The sequence below is a fragment of the Hippoglossus stenolepis genome, chromosome 10 (genome assembly GCF_022539355.2).
Source record: "Hippoglossus stenolepis isolate QCI-W04-F060 chromosome 10, HSTE1.2, whole genome shotgun sequence".
In the NCBI taxonomy this organism is placed as follows: Eukaryota; Metazoa; Chordata; class Actinopteri; order Pleuronectiformes; family Pleuronectidae; genus Hippoglossus; species Hippoglossus stenolepis.
The window spans coordinates 21963000-21988420 of record NC_061492.1 but is presented as its reverse complement, the minus strand read 5'-3'; the positions used below and the strand labels follow the sequence as shown (position 1 = coordinate 21988420).

Below are 25421 nucleotides of genomic sequence, written 5' to 3'. Positions count from 1 at the left end.
TAACTGCAAAAACCAATGTTTTAATTATATTAACACTCCAATGAGTCATGAAATACTTTAAAAGGTTGATTATGTTCAACAGTTCAAGGCAAAAAAGCAGAAAACAACGGTCTAACAATCTAATAATATGCAGGCAAATTAATAGAATAAATTAAAAGGGTTTAATGTCATTTAGCACAAAAAAATGCTGTAGAATTATTTTTTTTGCATTTCAGGGTTCCCTGCCATTGAAAAAAAAAAAACTGATTTCTTTAGTAGAGTTAGCAGTACTCTAGTTACCATCCACTATTAATACCTCTCATTGTTAGTGTTTTGGAAGATTCATGTTTGTCATGTTTTTTTTCCGTGGGTGTTTTTCCTGTGATTCACGTCCTGGGCAGTTTATGGAAACATTTGGCTTGTAGTCATGGTTTGAGTTTCCTTTCCTCATGATTGCATTCCGCACAGTCTTTGCAGCAAAGTAAACATATGCACCAACAACAAATAAGACAAGAAAATGAGAGAGGCACACAGGGCATTTCTCAAACAACAAATTTGTTCTTGGTGGTTGAGCCGCTCTTGGTGGCTGTGTCTGCGTGGGACTGGTAGCCAATGGTCATCTTCGTGGGAAGCCCCAGGCGCTCCTTGTACACTCTCCTGTTATGGAAAATGGCAGCATATGAGAATGTAGAGATCATCACCACCTGTGGTTGAAATACTTCCAACTGACACCAAATATCTGTCTCACCCTATGTGTGTTACAGCTTCCCGGTTGTCGTAGTCTGCGGTCCACACGGCTATTTTGTCTCCTTTTGTGCGGATGTTGACCACGGCTCCGCAGACATGATCGCTGTACTCGTCAAAGGCCTCTCCGACTAAACACAGCAGCTGAGGAAGGGATAAAGAGGGAAGAAAAGGGCTATTGAAATAACCTGATGAGTCACATCTTAACTTTAAATATAACTGCAAATCCACCACATTCTCACAAAAGAGGAAGGCCACAGACATTGTTGGCTTTGTCACCTTGATCACTGAATCAGTGTGAACTGTGGGATTCCTGCGCTCTTTCATTCAGGTCTACGCAAAACATTTTCAGGGTGAGATGTGATTTTTTACAATTCATGTTTGACCTTTTCTAAGAGCAGTGAGGGACAAACAGTATTTCACAATGAAATAACTTTTTCAATAATGAAAAATATCTCAGTTTCAGCTATAACATTTAAATACTATACTCGAAACACCTTATCCTTCAAGGGTCATGGGGGGGACCTGGATACATCCAAATACATGCTGAATGAATTAAGAATCCAAAATTGAGAACAAAACTTTTCATAATCTTGATGACGAAATATAATTTTAACAAACAGAAATCCACTTTGTTTATGTGACTTTTTTCATTAACAGATCTGCTCTTATAATTTGTTACATGCTGCAAACACAAGCTCACTGAATGGTAGGAATCCTGAGCAAACTATAAACTGGGGGGAGCATCAGGAGGAACAACCTGATTCTTCTGATAGAAAACAAGTGTTGTCCATCAGTCAAATTGTATTTATTATAATATTATTTATAATATTATTTTTTATTTATTGTTCAGCTGCTCGAATACTTGTGTTGCATTCGTGCATAGGGAAAGTTAAATGGAAAGAAAGGGAAAACCAGCCCTTTATTCTGATTCGGGAACGAGTGGTCACCTAAAATTATATATATATATATATAATGAGATGAATGTTTGCTTTTGTGTGGTGGTGCATTCGCAGCCCTTCTGCCTACAGTCTGTTAACATCATTGTCAAAGATTCCAAATATCTCCTTTTTTTTTTTTTATATAATCAGGCTCTTTGTGATTGTGGTTTAGACAATATGATGTGAACCATTGTCTGCACAGGAAGATGGACCGGGCAGCTCCAAAATGTCAGCAAATGAGACATGGATCAAACTTCCAAAGTACATGTGAATTTTCCTCAAAGATGGTTTCTCTCATTTTAGATTATTATCCTACTGCTATATATCTATTTTTTCGGAAAGTGTGGTTTTTATTTATTTGATGCTATGAAAACAGGCTGAGACGGCATGATTTAAGACAGAATTGTGATTGGTAGAGCATGTGAATCAGCAGAACCTTGATGCAACTGCTCCACTCCACGATCCCTAATGTCTCAGGCTTCAAATGATGTCTAAAGTGCAAGATGGCAGCACCCATGTCTGGGATATTTTCTGCAACATAGCTTCCGGCCACTTGTGGCAGCACACGGCTTAGCATCAATCTGACCACCTGCGTTGTTTTTAACCAAGCCTGGCTGCGAAGTCTTCGTATCATCTGCAAAGTATTTTCAACAATCTTTCCCACAACACCTTTTATGATCCGATCTGTGAGGGAAAAGTCCAAGTTGTGGCAGCTCCGGGATCAGAACTAAGCATCCCTCCACGACTCAATACGAGAGCTTAATAAGAGCTTATTTAAAACTGTCTGCAATCGTTAAAATAGCTCTTGCTTCAAGCTCAACATATAGTAAAACATTGAGTGTGAATGTCATTAGAAAATCAAAGTAAACCCTTTCAGCCCTCAAGAGTCTCAGTATTGACAGTACAGTACGTGCTGGCAAGTCACAGCTTGATAGATGTCTGTATCACCGTCAGTGACCTTTAGAGCAGCAGGAGGGCTCACTACACTGTGTGGACTGGACATGTAGCAGCGAGCAAGTCCAATTTCAATTGCTCTCATCTGACTGCGCTGTGACCTCATCATCAGCTCAGATCATCGTCAAGGAATAGCATATTTTCTTAGACATTAGTTGAAGATTGTGTGCAAAAAGACGAGAGGACTAATACAATCTCATCTGTGGCTCAGATCAGTTTGGAAAGTTATAAAAGGAGGTAATAACCTGTATAAACTTTGAGACGGATGTAATGATAGAGTGGTCGACTAATTACAGCTGACCGCAGGTAAAAAAAGGCTCAGAGGAGCCACAAGAAATGATTTATTTGATCACTTGTTTGAGTAACAGCACTGAAGACTTAACAAAGCAGGACAGAGACGCCCAAACCTACTGTTTCCAGCCAGAAGCGGTCCAGGTCTGATCTCCTCATCTGCTTGTTGAGTGTCATCAGCCAGCGGCCGCCGCGCTTGTTCCTCTCGTCTTCCCACATGGGTTCAATGCCATCCTGCAGCGATGGTTCAAACGGTCAATGCACATCCCAAACCACTGCACCACAACTTCAACACAGCCTTACAAAGTGAGGTATGGACAGGATTTCCACATTGGCTGCAAGAAAAATATCTTTTGCAACCTTCAAACTATCACAGTGGAAAATCTTGAAATCCAATTATAGATGTCTGCAGGTGGAATACTTAAAGGATAGCAAGAAATCAGCACTTGTCCAGTGATGGTTCAATTTGTTTCACATTTCCTCAACAAGTTTTATTTCTAACCTACTATACAAGCTTGGCCTTAACATCCTCATCACATCACCGTTCTTGTGTTTTTTTCTTGTTCAAGTGCGTGATCTTAAAGTTTCAGATTTTTTACTGCTTTCACTCAAAACACTAGGCTCGCACTCAGACTCTGAGTGTGCTTTGATTTGCCCTGCTTGTGCTCAAACTGTGCGCTTGTACTCAGATATTTTGTTGCTTGGAAAGATTTCTTCTCCTCATGCTCTTGCTGCTTCTGTATGCGCGTGAAACAGATTTTTCCTTTGCTCTTGAATTTTTGTTCTGCAGTTGTAGAGATGACGAATGAAATTGTACCGCCCTTGTTGTGGGTGTGTTAGCTTTACTTCTTTGAAAGTCCCATATGGGCGGTTACTATAACTATAAAGTTCATGCATCACCAGCTTCTCGTCTGTGTGCTCGAAGTAAAAAGATCATCTTCATGCAGCAGGAGTCCACCAGATCCCTGGTCAACATTTAGGGGCAAATTGAAGGATCTTAAGTAAGTGTTTCTATATTATACTACACTGTCAATGATAAAAACTAAATAGACACCGCCTTGTTTCTTTTTCCTCTTTGTATTCTACGGGAATAGTACCAACAGCAGAAGTAACCAGATAGGCAATAGACACTGCCACAACAGGGGCACATGGTTTTGAGTGAAAGTATTACAAAATCTGAACATGATATGAAATCATATCCCTATCTTAATTCAAGAGCGTGGTCTTTCGGTTTGAGAGCAGGATTGATATGTGAAATTTGTTCAACTTTAATTTTACAGGTGCTGATAAACTATCTCCCCCGCTATGAAAACCAGTTCACTCATTAATCTTTGCCACAGGTGATACTGCCAGGGATTTACATAAAAAGATGGCTGATCAAAGAGCGCAGTCATATTTGATGACTGCCTTTTCCATTTATTATTATCACCTACCTCAAATGCAGTATAATTAGTGGCTGCTCCTGCTTTTCAACTTACCAGAAACTTCCACCCACGCTTCTCATTTTCTATCAGCGCTGTGGCTAAATGAGCTCTTTTAATCGGATGAGTTCTGAGACAGATTTAGTCAGACCAAAAAAACTAAACTAAACCTGCCCAGTCTTTGTTTGCCTACCCTCCTGTAATGATGCTGCCATTTGACTGGAATTCTTTGTGTCAACAATCATAATTTGATCCTGCTGTCATTAAGAAATCTTGCAATTAGGGATTATTGGTATGCTGGCGATAAAAATGATTTTAATATGTTTCAGTTCAGAAACCCAACTGTAGCATGACAGTTTATAGCTGCCTATCCAATGTCTCAAAAAATAAATGAATAATGTAAAAGCTCGATATTTGTTGCCATAGCTCATGTCGATGTAAATGTGACCCACCACCACTTTAGAAGAAATATGTTTTATAGTTATTACCATTGTGTCACAGACAGAAAACACTGTAGTTAATTTAGATGAACACACAATACAGCAAGTGCAGCCACTGGTGTATAATACATGAAGCACTTTTCTCAGCACCAGGGAGAATAGAGCTCAACAGCCTGGTTCCAGAGGTAAAATTCCCATTCATTTTCTAAATAAAGATTTTGATTATTAGAAATAATATTTAACCATACAAGGCAGACTCCGCACACCCAATGAGGCTGTGAAACAATGTTTTATGCTCCTGTGGAAGCCACAAGACTGTATATCAACTACATTGGAAGAAAAACTTGTCTTATTTGCAATGTCAAGGAGAATACTACACTATCCACAATGGGATGCATCGTTCCTTACTCTTAAAATAATTCAATTCAATTTTATTTGTATAACGCCAAATCATAACATACATTATCTCAGGGCACTAAATACAATAATAATGTACAAAATCTTGTACCTTTTACCTAATTAATTTTCGCAAAAAAATTGTCTGCATCGAATCAAATATTTGATGGTCACAATTCAGCTGGTCGGCTTAGAACTCTTTAAATAAGGATTTTCTGAAACTTCAATGGAGAAAACAAAAGGGAAATTTACTTCGGAAACCAGAGCTGTTCTAAACAGGGCTGGTCACTGTTACGCTTTATACTGAGGAAGAATGATTTTAAGACTTTCTCTGCACATTTACACAAATACCAAATTTAAATAAATGGACACAAACTTACCTTAAAAAGAGAGTAATCACAGCCTGACATGAGGTTGCTTGACACCTGGATGTGATTGTAGAGACTAGAAGTGACGAGAGCACAGCATTAACGAAACAAGCTAATCCATCGCTAACGCATGTAATTGTTATTCAAAAACGCAGTATCTGTTCAGAACATTTTATTGCTCCCTCCATAGTGGTGCAGAAAAACTAAAAGAAGACTCAGGGAAATGTATAGCTCCTTACGCCCAGAAATCTTCAACCGTGTCAAATTTGGAGATGAGCCGCAGGTTGGCCTGCCACGTCTTGCTCTTGTCATTCTTGAAGAACCACAGAGACCAGCTGTTGGGTGAAAAACAGAAAAGGTGGAAATTTGAATATATGTCACAAGCCCCTAATTAAACATGAGGTAAACAGAACTACCCAAAAGCCATTGAGCTGTGGAGCAAATGGGCAACGTGTGGATGCACCTGGACACCGCCCAACTGTTCAGTATATCACACTGTCACTCTCGTGGTCAAATTAATTGTGACACAGTGTCATATTTGTTCAACGCTAAATCCTCTCACAGCTCAGCAACTGCCTTAAGCTCTCCAGGTTCAAGAAGAATAAAGAATTGTGTGGCTGTTGACACTACAATAAAACCATTAATGCCACTAGTCTGTCGGGGGCTACAGGTACAACTGTATTTGCATACATACATACATACATACATACATACATACATACATACATATCAGTGGAGGCTTCGTTATATGTCACATCTGTGTATTCCTCATTAAATTGCCCAGTACAATATTTCATTGTTTGACTATAGGTCATAATAGGAGGCAGTTTATATATTCCTCAGTCTTTTTGACTGGCCACGACAGGTTTAAAATGCATGATGGGATAAGCTCTAGCACCCTATGACCCTGTATCAAAACACAGGGATTGATAAAATGTATGAAAGCTAGACAGAAGGCTTGTCTCTGTTGTGCTCTGTCATGACTGTAAATAAAGATGGACAACGCGTCTCCACTTCCTCACACTATTTGCCATTTAGCGCGTTTGAAGCCACAGTCTGTATGGTAGTGATCAGGGGATGCAGCTGCTTATCAAGGTCTCACCGATACAAACATGTCAATCACGACGTTTCACCCTGTCTTAATAACGTCTAATAACTAATAAAAACAAGCTCACCGGAAAATTTAAACTCGATCATTCAGAGCGATAAGAGCAACCTAAAATGACAGAAAACTATCTTTGAGAAAAATGAATTCGACGTACTTTGACTTTTTAGTTTTGTCCATGTCTCATGAACTGACATGGAGGAGGCAGGATTTATCACCTACACTGCCACCAGCCACAAGGGGAGCAATTGCGACATTTTGGCCTCAATTTTGGGGAGCTGTCATGATATCCATCTCTTTGTACAGTCTATGTGCTTTGGGCACTGGTGTTTTTATGCCAGTACAGAAAAATAATAGTCATTCAAATTATAATGTCATTTTTCATCAATTTAATAATCAATACTTATTTAGCCATTAAACTTGAAACAACAGTCGGAGGGTTTAAGTGTTAGTATATTTAAAACCTCACAGTTTGAGCTGTGAGTCACCGATAAAGTGTTGGTGTAGGGTCCAACTTTATTTCTTTCAGCAGACTCTCTGTTCAATCAGTTTTTTTATTTGTACCTTTTGGGCATAATTAACTTTATGGATTTCAAACATTTATAAAACATTAATACATTGCGTATTTGTATTTAGCACCAAGGGGAGCTGAGTATGGATTCAGAGGAAAACACTGAAAGTCTTTTAACGGGTCACGAGAGCATAACAGTCAATCACAGTCTCACTGTGGGGAAATAAAAGACCCCAACCAAGCAGACTGTATTTGTTTGGAATGTGACAGGAGATCTACTTTAGCACATGAACCACATAACCACCCACATGGCATATACATATATACATGAATCGAGAAACAGCTCAGTAATTACTCATCCATGTGCAAAGCAAACATGTTTATTTTGAGGAAAGAGGTTTGTGTGCTTCTATTTGGTGTTTTGACTTATTCTTTAATATGAGCTGTGCACAAACAATTTTGTGAATTGTGAGGTTTCCTCTCAATGAACAAAGAATTCACTGTTTTCAGTAAATGGTCAGTTTATGTCTTACTTTCAATTCCGTATAAGAGGCCCCATTCAGTTGAGAGGAGGAGGGGTCATTCAGTTTCTGAACCACAACTAGAGATCAAACAATTGGGGGACGCAGAAGTCACTAACTGTAGTCTATGAAGCTGGTGATGCACCAGACTGCATCTGAATACCACGTGGTAACACAGGCCATGTATGTAATTCTCTGTTTCACATTCAAACGCAATAACGTAATATTCACGTTATTTACGCTTTCAACCACTTTTTTAAATTTAAAACAAGTAAATTCCACAAGCAAACCAAACCAACGCTTTAAGCAGACAAAAAACAAGATTTAAGCTTGATTTTAAAGCTGCAAACACTAGTTAGTTAATCAATCAGCTGATTGACAGACAATTTACTATTTTGATACCATTCAAGTAATTGGTCATCTGTGATATAAAAAATGGATAACTGTCATTTAGTAAGTCGACTAAATAATTAATTAACCTTTTAAACAAAAGTATATGTCTGTATTAATGAAAATCTTAAATGCCATGTAGTGAATAATGCCCCGTTCACACTGATATTTAGCAAAACCAGCTTTTTCCTGTGTTTGGGCCTCTTGTCCACAGTCAATATAACTGGTATTTTTACAAATGCCTTCCAAAGTGCAGATTTTCAAAGACTACAGTTTCTATGTATCTGTGTGTAAATGTGAAACAGTGTTTGGGAAACGATGATGTCACAGCTTACTTCAGGCATGCTCCCTGTTGCTATATATACGCACTGTGTGCCACAAAGGTCTTGGATAAGGTGACAAAACAAATGTCAATTAACAATAAGCAAAGAAAAAAATTAGAATGAGATGCTTTTGTTTTAGTTAGAAAATGCTGTTTTAAACGTAAAGGTAGTAGTATGGATGTTAGTGGCTGTTTCAAATCAATCTAACCTGTTCTGGAGGGGGTGTTTGATGTAGGCCTCTGGGCTCACAATCTCCTGTCCCAACTCCTCAGCTCCATCTTCATCAGCCAGCGTCGGACTTGCGTTGGTTTCCTACAAAGCAGTGAGGCAGAAGTGAGGTACAAAATGTCTGGTGGTGAACTTACAGGAGAAAGGACCCTGTACCAGCTCCACCAATAACTGCCCATTGCATAAGTGGACCCTTCTGCCGCAGTAACTAGATGGTGGTACCATGACTAAATACATTTACCCAGTGACCAGCTGATTAACCAACAGTGCTGTTTGTGATCTCAGATGAGATCAGTAATCTGCTGAAGAAACTTCACATATGTAACAAGAAACATAATAATCTGTGAGTGTTCACTTCTGAACCCTGATGTGAACATCTGGCACACATGTCACTGTGATGTGAACCTGGTGTTTGGCGAGCGACTATTAACTCGTGAACACCACGACATTTCTATTCATTATACAGGGTTACACACCCACTATAACACATTAAAACATTTCAGCTAAACTCAACATTCGGTATAAATGTTTAACAGCAATCCTGATCAATGAGGTGGGAAATCGTGTGGACATTCACCCCACGCTTCTCCATTATGTACGTTTAGACACTAAAATAGTCAATGAAGTCAGCAGAGAGCAGCGTCAACTAATTTTGAAGGTCGAAAATGTAACTTCAAAAACACAACTATTTAGCATTTTCTGATATTCAACATGCCGAATTCACCGGTAATCTCTAACAGTTATGAATGTTTTGGAATCAACACATTTTCGTCACGTATTTGAACAGATTACTCAATCGAGTACTGAAGTGAGTTGTTCTGTAATGGAGGTCTGTGTGGCCAAAGTTAACGGCACGTTGGTAACGTCAGCCTTAAAGTTGGGAGACACACGAGCGCTGCTCCTGGGTCGTGGCACAGAACACAAACTTTCAAACCGGGCAAAAACAACGAGAGTGCTCACAGCAACAGCCACTTTCCGCGTGAGGGCAGATGCTTACAGCTGTTCCTCAACTTTTGAAATGTTCTCGGCCCGTAATTAAAGCAAGAAGCCCCCCCGAAAAGAGTGTTTAGTTGTGTGGAGAAAGTGCTCACCGGTTCGGCGGTCGCCATCTTATAAATCTCTGAGTGGGAAAGTCTCCGCTGATTGGACGGGAGCCGCGCCACGTGACGCCGCCGCCTCGGACATGCGCAGCGCGACGCCGCTGGCTGCGCTGCTCGCCGCCGGCTCCACCCTCTCCCGCAGACGAAGGCATGGCGAGCACCGAGACCAGGAGGGAGTGTGAGACCGAGGGCTGCAGCCAGGACGCCAAGCTCCAGTGTCCCACATGTATCAAGCTCGCTATTCAAGGCTCCTATTTCTGTTCACAGGTACTGCTGCCTCCCCGGCTCGCCCCGCTTTAATGCCGCTTGTGGCTGCGCTCAGGCCCCCCTCTCTCATCACGAGGCTGCTAACGCTAAGTGTCATGCTAGGTAGACATGTGTGCTGTACGTGCCCGGTAAAGCGCTCATAACGCATTAGCGGAACTTGAACGAATGCCTCCTGGCTGAGTTAACGCCACACCGATCGCTGAGGATGCAATAGTGCAGCCGGTAGCCGATGCTATCCCTGCAACAGCAGGCCGAGGGGAAACGTTTAGCTAGCTAACGGTTCGCAGGTTAGCAGAAAGTGACTCCAGGTAAAATCTAAACTGTGCAGAGTGGAGCGTGAAATAATGAATGCCGTGTACGAACCGGGTACCAGCGTAATGTAACACAACAAAAATCGTGATACTCGAGTGTAAAGTGTTGCAGAGGTAATGTGGCGTGACAGATGACTTGGTGCCACGATGTTTGATCCTCATCCTGGTTCTCCTCAGGGGGGCAACACTCCACTCAAATCAGACAGTGTAGATGTGAACTGATTATGGACCAGACCTAAAACTGGCCTCAGTAATGACTGGGAATGGAAGATGTTCTCCAATTCGCATACAGATTATCTGCTGAGCAGAGGTTGATTGAACTGTATGAAAACTTTTAGTGTTGGCACATCTCAGCACTAGTCTCTGACTAAAATATTGAAGGGACTTGAAACACGTCAAGTGGGACCACAGAGAGTTGGTTTTACATTGATGAAGTTTGTAGATTCTGCCTTGTGGCATTTGGTTTACAACTGTACAATGAAAGTAGACACAATGTAAAGATAGGGTGAAATAACGTACAATATAATAACATTGAACTGCTATGATGTGATTAAAAACAACTTAAGGACTTAAGGTCTTCAGTTAGTCTTAAATATATTGAAGGAAGGAGATCACTTCATTGAAATAAGACGATTGTTACGAAACTTTGGGGCAGCTACAGCGAGCGCACTTTGACCCACTACATGTATTTGTCTCCATTTTGAATAGACCTAATGTAGTGTTCCTTGAGTTCAAAGTTTATAAATAGTGAGGCTGGGGGACAGCGTACAGCTTCCTGTGGTGTCATGGTATTTGACCCGGGAGGTCTTGCTGTCAATGCAGTTTTGGCTGTGCAACCTGACCCTGCTCTCTATACCGCCCCCCACCCCTCTCGCTCTCTCTGCAGTCAATTGTTCACTTATCGCGCACACACACACACCATTGAAATAGAGCATGGCAGAGTGACTGTGTGTCCATCCAAGTCAAACCGTTATTTTTTTCTTAAATAGTTTAAACACCAGCACAAGTTCAGTGACCATGCTTGGGATTATTACATATTAGTTACTAGTTTTATTAGTGCACCATTAAGCACAGTTTGCTCTGTATCGATAATAGTTTGTCTGTCCATCTCTGTACTTCCTCATTTACATGTTTTTGTTTGTGTTTTCTTTTCCAGGAATGTTTCAAAGGGAGCTGGGTGTCTCACAAGTTACTGCACAAGAAAGCAAGTAGGTATCACAGGTCACTGACTGCGTTTACATGTTCACTTATACCCCGGTTATGATCAGGGTTTTGAAGTAACCCAGTTTTTGGGTTAAAGCATGTAAACCTCATATTCCAATTTCAGTATCCTGGAAAAGCCTTTGTCCTGGTCTTGCGAAATACGATTTTACTAGCTGGGGTGCTCCATAAGTAACTGGGATACTGGTGCATGTAAACGTCTTATTCTGGTTTCTGACCACTGCCAACAGCCTGCGCAGGCGTTGCTTCAGCCAAGTTCTACAACTGTCAGTTTGTACAACACAATAGCCACTCATCAGTATCGGAACTGGTGCTTGAACTGTTGTTTCCTCTGGTCTCATGAAGGGTTTAACTTTGACACAAAGCCGGCAAAAGGATAAGTCAAAGTGGAGGCCTTAGCCACCGTACTTGAGTCAAACTGCTGATAGCCAGTACTGTTGTTACTATGGTAATGTTAAACATCTAAGGCACCTGCGCAAACAGCACACAGTTATAAGTAAGCAGGATACTGGTATTTATCATGTATACGGGCAAATGAACCAGATTTTTCATTGTCTAATGTAAACACCATATCCCGAATATGATGAAAACCAGAATGGGCCTTTATAAAGGGATACTAGCTCACATTTAACTTTTATACTTTGTTGACATCAAGCTCACACAACACATAACATACATACTTTGCATGTTATTTATGTCAATGACCAAGTTAAGAATTTAGAAACAGCTGTACTCATACATGGTGTTTTCATTTAGAACCTGTAACAAAAGTCCTGAGTAGATGATGTTTCTTGGCAGAACTGACATTGTGGTGCCACATGCTTTAGAGGCCTTGTGTTACATTTTTTCAGAGGAGGACAAGAACCAGAATGAACCCAATAATTGTGTGGAGAAGGACATCAACACAGACCCATGGCCGGGCTACCGCTACACAGGACAACTACACCCTCACTACCCACTGGTTGGTTATTTTTTGTCTGCAGTTTTTTCTTTTCAGTGGTGATAAATACATTTTAACATTCTTGTCATATTTTATTAATATTTACCACTAACCACTGTAACAATGGGAGCAACTAAGGACAAAGTTTTGAAAAAAATATTTAAAAAAATGTTCCTTTGAGACACATTTCTGCACTGTGTTAGGTGTAAGAATGTCGGTTTACTCAATGGTCTCATGCTTTGGCACAGTAACGTCTACACACCACACCATTTAATAGCAGTGTCTTGTATAAATAACTGCTGGTGCAAATATGTTTTTTAATGTGTCAAAGAAGTGTCTCCTAAAAACGATGGAGGACAGTACTGGAGAAAAACAGAGCAATATGAAATGTTTCTTATATACATCCGTGCACGTACTATCAAATGTTTTGTATAAAAGTACTGGTGTTTGTGAATTCCATGATGTGACATTTCTATCGTCTTGGCCCCTGGTGTAGACTCCCATGAGGCTTGTACCTGGTGACATCCAAAGACCTGACTATGCTGACCATCCCAGAGGTAACTATGCTTCTTTCTCCCAGTATGTCGTGTGTTGACCGTATTGGCTCATTGTCCACCTTGGTAGCTTGGTATGGGGTTGCAGCGATGGTTTGAAAATGGAGTGAAAATGTATGGTTATCATTTGCTTAACCAAATGGTTAGGGGGGGGGGGGCTGCAACTAAATGGAGAAGGTCACCTGTGTTATGCATGCACATGTTTGTATGTATGTATGTCCTCTTTCCTCGACTGCCTGTCAGACTCTGCAACTGGCACCATATCAACACACATACACACACAGAAAAAGAGAAGGGAGAGTGATAACCTCCATTTGTCAAAAAACTAACTTAAATCAGCAGTGGGATCACTTTTGATATCCCAAAAATGAAATGTATGAATCAATGGATTTGTAGTCTGATGAAGAAGGGAACACTTCAAACATGATCTGCCATCTTCCAGAACACCATTCTTCCTTGTTGTGTCCCTTGTAGTGTAATGAATCCCATAAATAAGTTTAATCCCTATGAATGTGTGATCATTTAAACACTGACTAAATTATGCACTGTTGAAATAATTTTCCACATGACAGATTCTGTCTGTATCTGTGTCTGTGAAGACACAGTGACCCTGAATTCACCCCATTAGGAAACAAGTGCAAACCTTTCTGACTGCTGACACAAGTGTGAGGGTGTGAAAGGTTCAGACAGGATCCGTCTATTTTAGGGATGAAACGATTACTAGGGATGCACCGATCCAACTTTTTCAGTCCCGATCCGATACCATTATTGAATTAATAACTGTATACCATGCCATGTTTAAGAGACTGAAAGCATCAGGCTTAATCATTACCTTCCTAACTTTGTATAACAAATTAACGCATAGGTATAAATGTACTGAAGTGTTATTTATTATGAAAATATTAATAAATATTGCACCAGCAGCAACTTGGAACAGCATTAAAAATAAACAGTAATCTAACTTCTTTGTAAACATTTAGTGCAAACAGGAATTCAAAATCCTATAAAGAATATAGCAGCTGAAACTGAGAATAAGCAAGGAGCTTAACTAACATGGTCAATCATTCAAAATATACAGTAATCAAACAGTTAACAGTCAAACTTAAAAGCGGCTAACTTAAATGTGGCACACGTCAGAGCTCCAGATATGTGGTGAAGCTCATTGCTTTTACATCTTATAACTCTTCTGATATGTGTTTGCATGCTTTCTTGGACAGCTCGGGCAGAGTGGTGTCAGAAAAATATTTTCGTGACGGTAAACTGTACCTTGGTTCCAGGTGTTCAAGAAAGTGACGGAAGCCTTCATTTTCAACAACCGACAGGGGCTGCGCATCCAAAACAATGAATTCCAGAACCTTCTCTGTTATTTTTGGCGCTTTCACGCTGTCGGTTGGAAGTTTCTTTGCAGTGCATCTGCCAAAGTTAACTGCTTCGTCGTATATTCATATAGTGGCGTGTAATGGACTGGAGCTTTGACATTTAAGCTGTGAGTTAAATATGAATTGTGCTCGGTGGTAACAATAAATAAGCTTAAAATTCAGTACCAGCACATTGGCCCCACATTTAAAGTGTTATCAAACTCAAGAAGGCTGAGCTTCTGACCAAATCACAATTCAGATTTCAATCCCTGAGCTACATACTGAGATAGTTGTCCTTAGGGTTACCCCCTAACCCTAACCCTTACAGGTATAACTTAAAATAACTGCACGTGCCTAGTTAATATTACATTCAACTCAGGTGGTAACACACTCTACATGGGTCGGACAGCATGTAACCTTAGCCTACAGTTAGCTCGTAGCTACTCCAAATTCAAGTCAACACGACAACAAGATCCCTAACAACACCGGAACATGTAGCAAATGTTTAAATAACAATCGCGTGTGAAGGGAGGAACATGACAAACCTAATGAAGCAAAGGATACATTTGAAAGCAGAGCGATGCTGCGTGTTTGATTGCTTGCGTGACCCCATATCAAGCACATTAGTCTGCAGTCCCTGGCCCAACGGTGTGGAGACAATTGACAGGTTTGGAGTTGACGTATTTTGCTGAATTAAGCAATGAAACCGTTGTAGTGATAATTATTGTAGATTTTATTATGTAAATCCAAGAGTTTTGCACCTGTTTATACTTAATATACTTTAAACAGACAACAGTTGATATGTTGAATTTGAACTTCCAGTTTACCTTCGCAATAAACAAGCTGCTGTTATCCTCAACCGTTTTTTCTTTTTTTAAGTATTGCCTCTGACACAGATTAGGCCCCGTACCGATTTTAGCAGTGATGAATAAGCTCCGGTTCCAGATAAACCCAAACGATACCCAACCCTAATAGCTATTACCATTACCAAAAGGTCATAATTAATCCTCTGAGATCTCTTAAGTATTGGATCACTACATCATACATCAGACAAATGTGATGACACACAAGTGCACATTCAGAGCTCCAACCTGCTGAGGTCCTGTCGTGGTGTGCTACAATAATCTGCACAATGTGCTCGTCCATGCATGCATTGTACATATTTTTTGCCTGAACGCACAGGTGCGTGTCGTGCGGTTTGGAAAACTCCATAGCGACAGAATGGTTTGGGTAACCTGCAGCCCTGTGGGCAATGCTCAAGACAGAGAAGTGAATAAAGAACAAAACCTTTATAGGTTTGGTGCAATTAAAATTGAGCTTACTTACTAATTACTACATTCTAAAATGACACTCCTGTCAGTAGTATTTGTTCTCTCTATTAATGCCATAGTGATACTTTTTTTAATAGTTTTCTTCTAAAATATGCAGATTAGTATTTGAATCATTGTGATTTTAGTGGCTGAAATCTGTTAACAGCTGCAGAGTGCTATATATCTACTCTCAGCAGGAACAGTAAAACTAATGTCATTTCACCTGCATTCATTTGACTTAGTATTACACAATGAAAAACATATTTTTTTGTACATAAGTACATTATAAATTGATGCAATTATTCTGTTCTTGTGATATTTTGACTCAAAGGCATCTTCCGCCTGATGACGTTTGTTTCAAAGCAATAACTGAAATTCCCTCTCTTATACAGTCCCAAATGAATGATGATCTCTTTCCACCATTGGCCCTAAAGTGCAATATATTTGTTGCAGGGAAAGTGATGCTGCTGACAGGTCTGCTGTCACACTTTAGACCAGTTTGCTTCTTTTGTGTTATCAGACAGTCATAATTGTATCCTTCCTTATTTACGTCTATTTCTCTGGGAAAGTCATTCATTGTGCAACCATGGCAACCTCCCCATCCTTGTCATCTGACTGCATAGATCCATACTCAGGTAGTCATGGCTACCATCTCCTTTCATTCTCTTGTGATGCCTATTCAGGGACTGAGGCACAGTCGTTACAGGCTTATGTTTCACACAGATCTGTCAGCTGGGTTTAATTTTATATTCTTACATTTTTAATATGCATATTGACATTGTTTCCACTATTGAACCTATAAGCATCAACCCAGAAGACATAGTAATGTGCACACTGTGGTTTTTCCTCATATCCTGTGCCTTCTTTGAGCAGCTGTATCAGAGCGTAAGTAATTCTAAATGATTGTTGCACTCACACTATAGGCTCTTGGGGTCAACAGGAGGGCTGTATTTGAATTGTACACAAACCTGTCTAAAGTGCGTGTTGCTAGGCAACTGTTCACGTTCATCCAGCAGTCATCTTGTTGAGTTAATAAATTATAGATCGGTGAATTGTTGATGACTCCAGTGCTTTCACCAACACACATTTAAATACTCCATTCAAATGTTTACAGTCTAGAAAAGAAAGAATAGAATATGTTGTGATGGCGTTTATTCTGCAGCTGAATTGCTGGTAGTCTAATTTATTGTGGGGCTGAAAGCACTGGCAGCTGTGCTTCTGTTTTCTGTACAACAGAAAAGGACCTGCTCTGCTCCTCTGAGTCCACAGTGTGAGTGTCATTAGAGTCTGCCTCTGTTCAGGTGCTGATACTGTAGTGTGTTCTCTGTAGGAGCAGCTAGTTATCCATAGCACCGCAGCTCTGCATGACCATTTTATGTTTTGGGGGATTTGGGAATTTAAGTATATAATATAAAGACAATGCAGTGTATATTCATAATTTATAGAAATTGTTGTAATAGATAAAATTGTAAAAACTGACATAAGAAACTGGAGAAAAAGAGTTAGAATAGTCCATTTTAAATGTACTATTAAATGTGTGTGTGTGTGTGTGTGTATATATATATATAAACTTAATATTGTTTATATGGAGAGATACTCTAAAGTAATATTCCCACCAGGTTTGGTGAAAATTGTTGAGGTTTTTTCTACACATTTATGCGTACAGACAGACATGGGCGAGAACAATGCCAGTGTGCAAAGCTATGCTAGCACACATGCTAGCAAAAAAACATGAAATTAATGCAGTGTAGTTATTTGCAATTTTTTGCTATTGCTACATAGCCAGCATTAGCATTTACAGCTGTTTATTTACCTCACTTACTACTTCTCCCCAAGAGCTGTCTCCAGAGGTGGAAAGTAACACCAATGTTTTTGATTTGCTTCTACTGAAGATAGCATGCTAACCAGTTAGCCCTCGCTAAGATGGCCCATGTCGTTGCATTCCAATATTCCAGTCTGACCATAAGCGCTGCTCAGAAGACTCAATGTAACCAGTTGACCTGTAAATTGAAATATGGTGAGGTATTTTGATAAATTGTCAGCACCATCCATTCCTGGTGTGATATTATATGTTTTAAGTCCTGATTTAAGAAGGATGTACAAATTGGAATTCATAACTATTCATCCTCCCACTCTTGGTGTAAATGTTATGCCTGAGAAAAATCAACAAAACCCAGCACTGACAGTAAAGGCAGATACACGCTTCTGCGTCGAAGCTACGCTGTAGGTACGCAAATAGTTGTGCGTAGGTTTGCATGAACCGTGCTGCAATTACACAGCCAAAACACTAGTTATTTCGCAACAAAAACAATTAAAGTACGAATGATGATAATGATACCTTGTGCCTTCTTCCAACCAGAAGACAAATTCAGCTGCTCCCTTTTTTTTTCCCAAATAAAAACTGATCAGGAGACTGTAAATCCAGCTGTTATGGTCAAAGTGTAGGCTGGCTCTGAAATCTGATAGGCCGATGACTGCTGCTTTGCCAGGTCCTATCTGAGTAGGCTGACCATGCCTGTTGTTTCTCCTTGTTGCCATCCCACAGGTATGTCTGAGTCTGAGCAGTTCCTTAAGGGGACGTCACAGATCAAGATCCTTTCTCCTGAGGACATTGAAGGCATGAGAGTTGTGTGCAAGGTAACTAATTGGCATGTCGTCACTGATGCCATAGTTCATGTTCATAGTTTTCCATTTATCATGCATTGGTTTTTTTACACATGTTTGCAGCTGGCAAGAGAAGTCCTGGACATTGCAGCCGTGATGGTGAAACCAGGTGTCACAACAGAAGAAATCGACCATGCTGTGCATCTGGTACGCATGCACACACAGTCTAAGACTTACTTATCAAACCTAACTCTCAAAAAATAACATGTAACATTCGCGAGACACGAAGACGGAACCGCGACACGTCTCCCTGCCCAATCCTACTGCCAAAATATTACTCTAGAAAATTAGATGAAATAAAACACTCCTCGTCACAGTAAGTAGGAGATGCTACATTTGTAAGGCAGGTTTATATCGTTGAGGGATGAGACTACATTGACTCACTGTCGCCTCATGAGGTACAAAGTGGTATTGCAAGCCAGGGCTAGCTGGTTCGGGTAATAAACAAATGCATTGTTCTTCAAAACTAATAGCATGCCCGTCAGCCTCAACTGTACTTTGTGTGTCATGCTATGAAGCAAGTACTATCGTGCTAACATACTAAAGTAGGATTACAGTCATGTAAACATAATCTGCTGTACATTAGCGTGTTAGCATTGTCTTTGTGATCATTGTCTGATGTATTTAGCTCAAACCACTGCAGCCCCACAGATCTGTTAGCATGACTGTACACTCTTGTTTGAATAGTTAATAATTGTAATTGTAGAACTGACTCTGCTGATGAATAATGCAAGACTGTATGTAAACAAACCACCTGCTGTGGAACAGCAATTTAAACGAATACTGACACACTGTCACGTCATATATATATAAAACACACGGTACACTCCTGTTAAATTACTATGTGCAGATACAGAGCCCACACTGCCACTGATCTATATTATGTGTGGTCCATTCTTGGTTTTCTAACATGATGCTTTTCTTCTTTCTGTAACCAACATGACTTATCTGTTCAGGCCTGTACAGCGAGGAAGTGCTACCCATCCCCTCTCAACTACTATAACTTTCCCAAATCCTGTTGCACGTCTGTCAATGAAGTCATCTGTCACGGCATCCCAGACAGAAGACAGCTACAAGACGGAGATATACTCAACGGTATGATCATTGAGACATTATGTTAGCGAGCATTCAATGAATGATATATATATATATATATATATAATTAACCTAATAAGTGCAAGTTCGTGGGTTCATTTATACAGTTGAGGCATCGAGACGTTGATGTATGTGGTGATGTAATGATGTGGCTCATCGTAAAGAAAACTAGTTCTTAAAAGCTTTGCAGGTTGAATCAGTTCTGAACCATCCCTTTGGTTGAAAGGGGGTAAGAGATATTCTAGAGCTTTTGGTGGAAAAGGCTAGTGTTTGTAAGTCATGTAATGCCTCCTGTAAGTTATGTAATGCCTCCTGCAGGCTGTGCCACCCCTAAACTGAACGCTTTGCAGATTTTGTTATTGTTGTGAACGTGTCTGACCAGAGAATTTCCCGCTGCGTTCTTCATATGTGAAAGGCAAAGTCTGGACAAAGTCTTAACCCCATTGTGAGGACATTCTCTGGAGTTCATGTCTGAAAACGGCTTAGGATTGTCAACCACCCAAATAGTCTCACTGTTGTCATCTTCGCATTCAACCAAGTCCAATGAATAGTTAAGCTAAGTTTGGATGTGGGCAAATGTTTAATTGAAGAGAATTGAGGGGTGGAGGGGAGTGGGGGGTTTCTGGAAGATGACAAATGGTTTTAGCAGCATGCTGAAATGGTGTCAGCAGGAGTTTGACAATTTTTAGCCTCTTTATGAATTTTTCTGCTAAGGAGATGTCTTCAGTCCGCCACTCCCCTCAGTGCAACTGATGGAGCAACTCGTCTCTCACTGCATGGACCGACAAGACAAATAGTTCCATTAACCTTTTCCAGCTTTTCTCTTAAGATCGTCCAATCTCTTTATTTCATCTTAAACGAGACGGGTTGACCGATCTGAGAGTTCTAAGGTCATCAGAAGTTTTAAAAGCTGGGACATTTTGTTTGGCCTTGCAAATGGGTTGATATTTTATAAACGTCCATGTTTACCAGCGCCCTTCCATTATTAACTGTTTCAGACAGATTACTCATAACAGCCCTTTCTTTGTGTTGAACATAATAGAATCTAGTCTGTCATGCGACACAGTGGCTTTGACATTTTCATTGTTTCACTCTGACACAGTGGACATCACCGTCTACCACAACGGTTTCCATGGTGACCTCAATGAAACCTTCTATGTCGGAGAGGTGGATGAAGGAGCAAAGACGCTGGTTCAGACCACATATGAATGCCTTATGCAAGCCATCGACTCTGGTAGGAACCTCACTGTTATTTTCATTCACTCACAAACTGTGCAGATTGTAGTAAGCTCACCTTTACTTTTCACTGCAAAGGCACATTTAAACCATCTCAAATTTCATTGTATTTGACTATAGAAATGTTGCATTAAGGCTTTAGCAATAAAAGTTTTTGTGCACAGACTGTTTGGAATAAATAAGTGAAGTATAGGTGTAAATATTTGCTTGTTAAAGTTATATCTTTGTCAGTATCTGCTATGTGAGCCAAAATTTTACCAAAAAAAGCAGATCACAAATGTCAAACATACCTTTTGAAGTAATTTAGTGTTGCCATTACATAGTTTGTACACCAGAGAGAACTAACAATTGAGAGTATAAAATGTATTTATTAAATTCAAAAATACTGGTTGTTGCCTTTTTTTAGATTCCAGCATTGTTTTGGTCATTAACCACAGTTAAATTTTCAAAGCTCTGTCACCCTGATGCTGTTCGTCTTTGCCTCCTTTTCCACAGTGAAGCCTGGTATTCGTTACAGAGAGTTGGGTAACATCATCCAGAAGCACGCTCAGGCCAGCAGCTTCTCTGTGGTGCGGAGCTACTGCGGCCACGGCATCCACAGACTGTTCCACACTGCTCCCAACGTGCCACACTATGCCAGTGGGTAGTCACGTCCTTAACTCTGAAAGTTGCTATTAAATTTCTGAATGTTCCATCACAGCACAGCATGATCTCCGTATTTACTTGTTTCCCAGAAAACAAAGCAGTTGGAGTTATGAAGCCGGGCCATGTGTTTACCATTGAGCCCATGATATGTGAAGGTGAGTGGAACTGCCTTTGTTTGAATAATGTGAACAATAATAAGGCTAATATTATTTCAAATCATATATTTAACCAATGTGAATAATAATATGATCATGATGATGAATATGATAGATGTATTTACTTGATATCCAGTCCTAGCAGTCATAAAACAGAGGTTTCTCAGGTCGGAGAGGATCACTTAATTCTTTCTTTGTACCTCTAAAAAAAAATATAACTTAATAAGTAGATATGTGGTTTTCACAGGAAAGTGAAAAAAATATTTAGTTTTAATAATTGATAATTTTTCAATTCAAGCTGCAAGAATGAAGACTTTGGCTGTTGACTGTATCTCAGGATTAAACCATGTGTCTTGCAGCTGGTCATTAAACACAGTATACCTCGTGGGTGTCCAATGAGGCGATGCCAGACTTTGAGTGTTTGTTTCCACAGCTCTCTTTAATTGATGGTGTGTGTGTGTGTGTGTGTGTGTGATATTTCAGGTGGCTGGCAAGATGAGACGTGGCCAGACGGCTGGACAGCGGTGACCAGAGACGGCAAGCGCTCTGCTCAGTTCGAACACACCCTGCTGGTGACGGAGACCGGCTGCGAGATCCTCACCCGCCGCATGGAGGAGAATGGTCGCGCTCATTTCCTGAGCCAAGTGTAGGCCGAACCAGAACACACCTAGGGACTGGACTTTGTGGACACAGACACACCCAGCACATCTGGGTCTCACACACAGACACTCACACATCTCAAACAAGAGGCACCACTCCTGGAGCTCAGTGTAACTGTGGCTCTCATTGTTCTGTGCATTAAATATGGGTTCCTCAAACTAAATGGAAGTACTTGAATGTGTCTTATATCAAATGTGGATTGCTTATTAGTGGAAACTGTCTCTTTAGAAGGAAATATGAGAGTATTTATGAGATTATGCTTTGCTTCTTTTCTGTCATCCTCTGCAAACTTGATCAGACTTCCTCTGAATTTACCAGAGAGATTGAGAAGAAACAGCAGCAGTAGAGACACAGTAGAGTCCCAGGAAACAGGGTCAGCCAGTCACACAAGCTCAACAAGTCAAAACTTACTTTAGAGTTGGAACAAAACCCGAGGCTGAAAACCCTACTTAGCATTTATAAGCAGCACAGCATACATAATTTATAACACACTGTGGTGGAGTTGTAAGCAGATGTAAGTATTTATTAATGTGTTCATCAACAACTACAACTCCTCCTGTGGGCATCCACAACAAGATGCTTGTATTTAAACATAATGAATGGGGGGGGAAAAGTCGTAATTGTTGACAAATACTGTACATTAATAAACTGTCATTTAATTAGGTCAAGTGTTTCCACATTAAGATTTAAGTCAACAACTTGCAACAAGTTTGAATATTTAAAGAAAAGCTTACAAGTTTTCAAATAGGCCATCTTAACAGACACATGCTGGAAAAGTTTGACATTTTAGGGAATAGACTCATTTGCCTTCATGCTGAAGATTGATACTCTTTATCTGTTTGTTAAATATGAAACGAGCCAGGAGATGGTTAGCCTAGCCTAGCATAAAGACAGGAAATAGGGGAGCTGCTAGCTGCTCTGTCCAAAACTTAAAAAAAACACCAGGCTAGATCTTTGTAAAGTGGAAAAAAAAACTGCAATCTGTGGTCTTACTGGTGCTTATGTGGACGTAACCTCTCGTACAAACAATGTGTCTTTTTAAAAAGCACCTCTACTAATATAAAATTTAATTCTGTATCTGTGTTTTTGTGTCACATGCAGAAATGACAATTTGTGGTTGTATTACAATAAATTGATGTAATTATGAACTTTGGTCTGGGGGATGCTAGCAGTTTTCTCCACTTCCTGCCTTATTGTAAGCTAGGCTAAGCTAAGTTAGCCGTCTCTGGTCCATATTTAAGGAACTGATGTGAGTGCTATCAAACTGATGCCGATTTTACAGAATAGGAATAAAACACAGTTGAGCTCAGACTTTCAAGTGTTGAACTTGTTTCTCTGCTTTGTTGTCTGTTGTTTCTGAACAGCCCTGGTGTAGCAAATCGAGCCTTAATGTGTAAATCTAGGAATTAAAAGTTGTCAGATGTGTCTCGGCACATTTACTGATGTTTCCCCTTATATCTCGAAAGTCACCATTTACCTTGATGTGGGGATTTTTTTCCTGGTGTGAGCAGAATTCATTATTTCTACATTTTCAGAGGACTAATGTGATCACAGTCTCTGTTATCTTTGTATTTCTTCTAAAGGAGTAATAAATGACTCTTCTGTAGCTCTGTATGGGCGAGTTTGTCCTTGATTAGATTAGTGATCTAAAATCCCCAAAGTGGTTTATTTGACTTGAAATAACCCTCTGGATGCCTGTCAGCCTTAATGCGGTTTGACCTCTGTGGAGGACAATGTTGGACTTTAACTCCTATGGAACACTATTAGCATGACTGTACAGGTAAACATTTCAGTCCCTGGAGTTACACTGGATGTTTTCTATGCACCATAACTATATAGCTCCACAAACCAGACTTCATTGAAAACTTGGCCAACTATGAATTTAGTTTGCAGTGACAAAAAAAGATAATTTCGTGCAGTAGAAACAAGTTGTCTCGAAACAAAGCGATTGCCCAGTTTCAGTGCACAATGAAACACTGAATTCAGAACAAGCACATTAATGAACGCTGGTACAAACTTGACTAAGTCTGTTTCATGGTTGTCATCTCAGCTCCTCTGCAGCTCGCTTATCAACATGTTACATCTCACTTTTTAAATCGGACCGTTGCTTTTTATCAAATGTTGTGTGCTGCTAATTACACACCAGAATACTTGAACTAATACAGTGATCTGCTGCCACAACAATCGTTTTGCCTCGTATGACTACTGGATTTACTGTAGATTACCTCATAGTCAGATTCTAAATGGTCGTTATATCTACTAATAATAGAGCGACGATATAAAGACTAAATGGATCCGAAATAGTCAATCCCCATCATATGATGTCATTTGAAAAGTGACGACATGTCATGCATTGTTAAAAAAATATTCCAGGTCGCTCTGCATTTTATAGGACTACAGACATGACCTGAAGCTTATATCGATCGAAAAACAATTAATTTGATATGGTAGGAATGATGTCATCATGATGACACTGTGGGGTCAGATAATAATGTCATAACACATTAACCATTGCAACTGTTAACATTAGAGACTGGAAACAGTTCATTAGATTAATCAATCATTCATCGTCATGTCTCCAGACTGGAATCAAACCAGAGACATTGTATTTATACTGAATATGTCATTACCATTACTCCCAAATGTTATTATCTACTGTATATTTACATTAATGCAGAATATTCCATTTTCAAAAGCCATGTTTAGTCTACAAGTCAATCTCAAGTACTGAAATATGCGGAAATTGCACGTTGTTAATAATAGTTATATGACAATAATACGAAGAATCATAATAATATTTATTTTTAATTGAATTATTGAAGTAAAACCAAGCATTTTAAGATTAGGAGACGTAACGATCTATCAAGGTATGAACAGGAATAATTAAAAAGTAAAACCAAGATAAAAGTCAGGTTAAGAGGACAAGACACAGAACAGTACACATGTGACAAGTCTGAGACCAAAGGTTAAATCCAAACAGATGTGTTTTGATTGGAGATTTTAACTGTCCAATACATTCCAGCTGGTGGACGCGAGGTGGCAGAGAGTTCCAGTGTCATGGAGGCGAGCAGGTGAGTTTAAATTTGAGACGGAGAGAAGAGAACCTGAGGAATAGAACAGGGCACGGGAAAGTCCAACAGATATGGTGGGGAATTCTGTAGTGTACTATTTGTTGGACTGGAAGCCAGTGAAGCTGGATGAGGAGTGGGGGGATGATCCTAACTGCAGAGGTATGGAGTCGTAAGAGAGAACAGCGTCACAGTAGTCAATACATTCCCATATTATTGTTTGTG

At 39.9% G+C, this 25421-nt stretch overlaps 2 protein-coding genes across 2 annotated transcripts; one reads left to right on the top strand and one right to left on the bottom strand.

Moving 5' to 3' along the window:
- On the bottom strand, positions 1-9879 carry eif4eb (eukaryotic translation initiation factor 4eb). The gene is given in 8 exon segments (XM_035167600.2): positions 1-636; positions 728-867; positions 3030-3143; positions 5547-5610; positions 5774-5869; positions 8593-8696; positions 9704-9733; positions 9736-9879. Coding segments are annotated over 8 exon segments (792 nt in total). The 5' UTR covers positions 9865-9879; the 3' UTR covers positions 1-521.
- On the top strand, positions 9845-23740 carry metap1 (methionyl aminopeptidase 1). Its single transcript, XM_035167599.2, has 11 exons — positions 9845-9979; positions 11447-11498; positions 12363-12472; positions 12948-13008; positions 18219-18310; positions 18401-18484; positions 19294-19432; positions 20535-20666; positions 21164-21307; positions 21403-21468; positions 21952-23740. The coding sequence occupies exons 1-11, from the start codon at positions 9863-9865 to the stop codon at positions 22116-22118; spliced, it is 1164 nt and encodes a 387-aa protein (XP_035023490.1). The 5' UTR covers positions 9845-9862; the 3' UTR covers positions 22119-23740.
- Positions 23741-25421: the final 1681 nt, after the last annotated feature.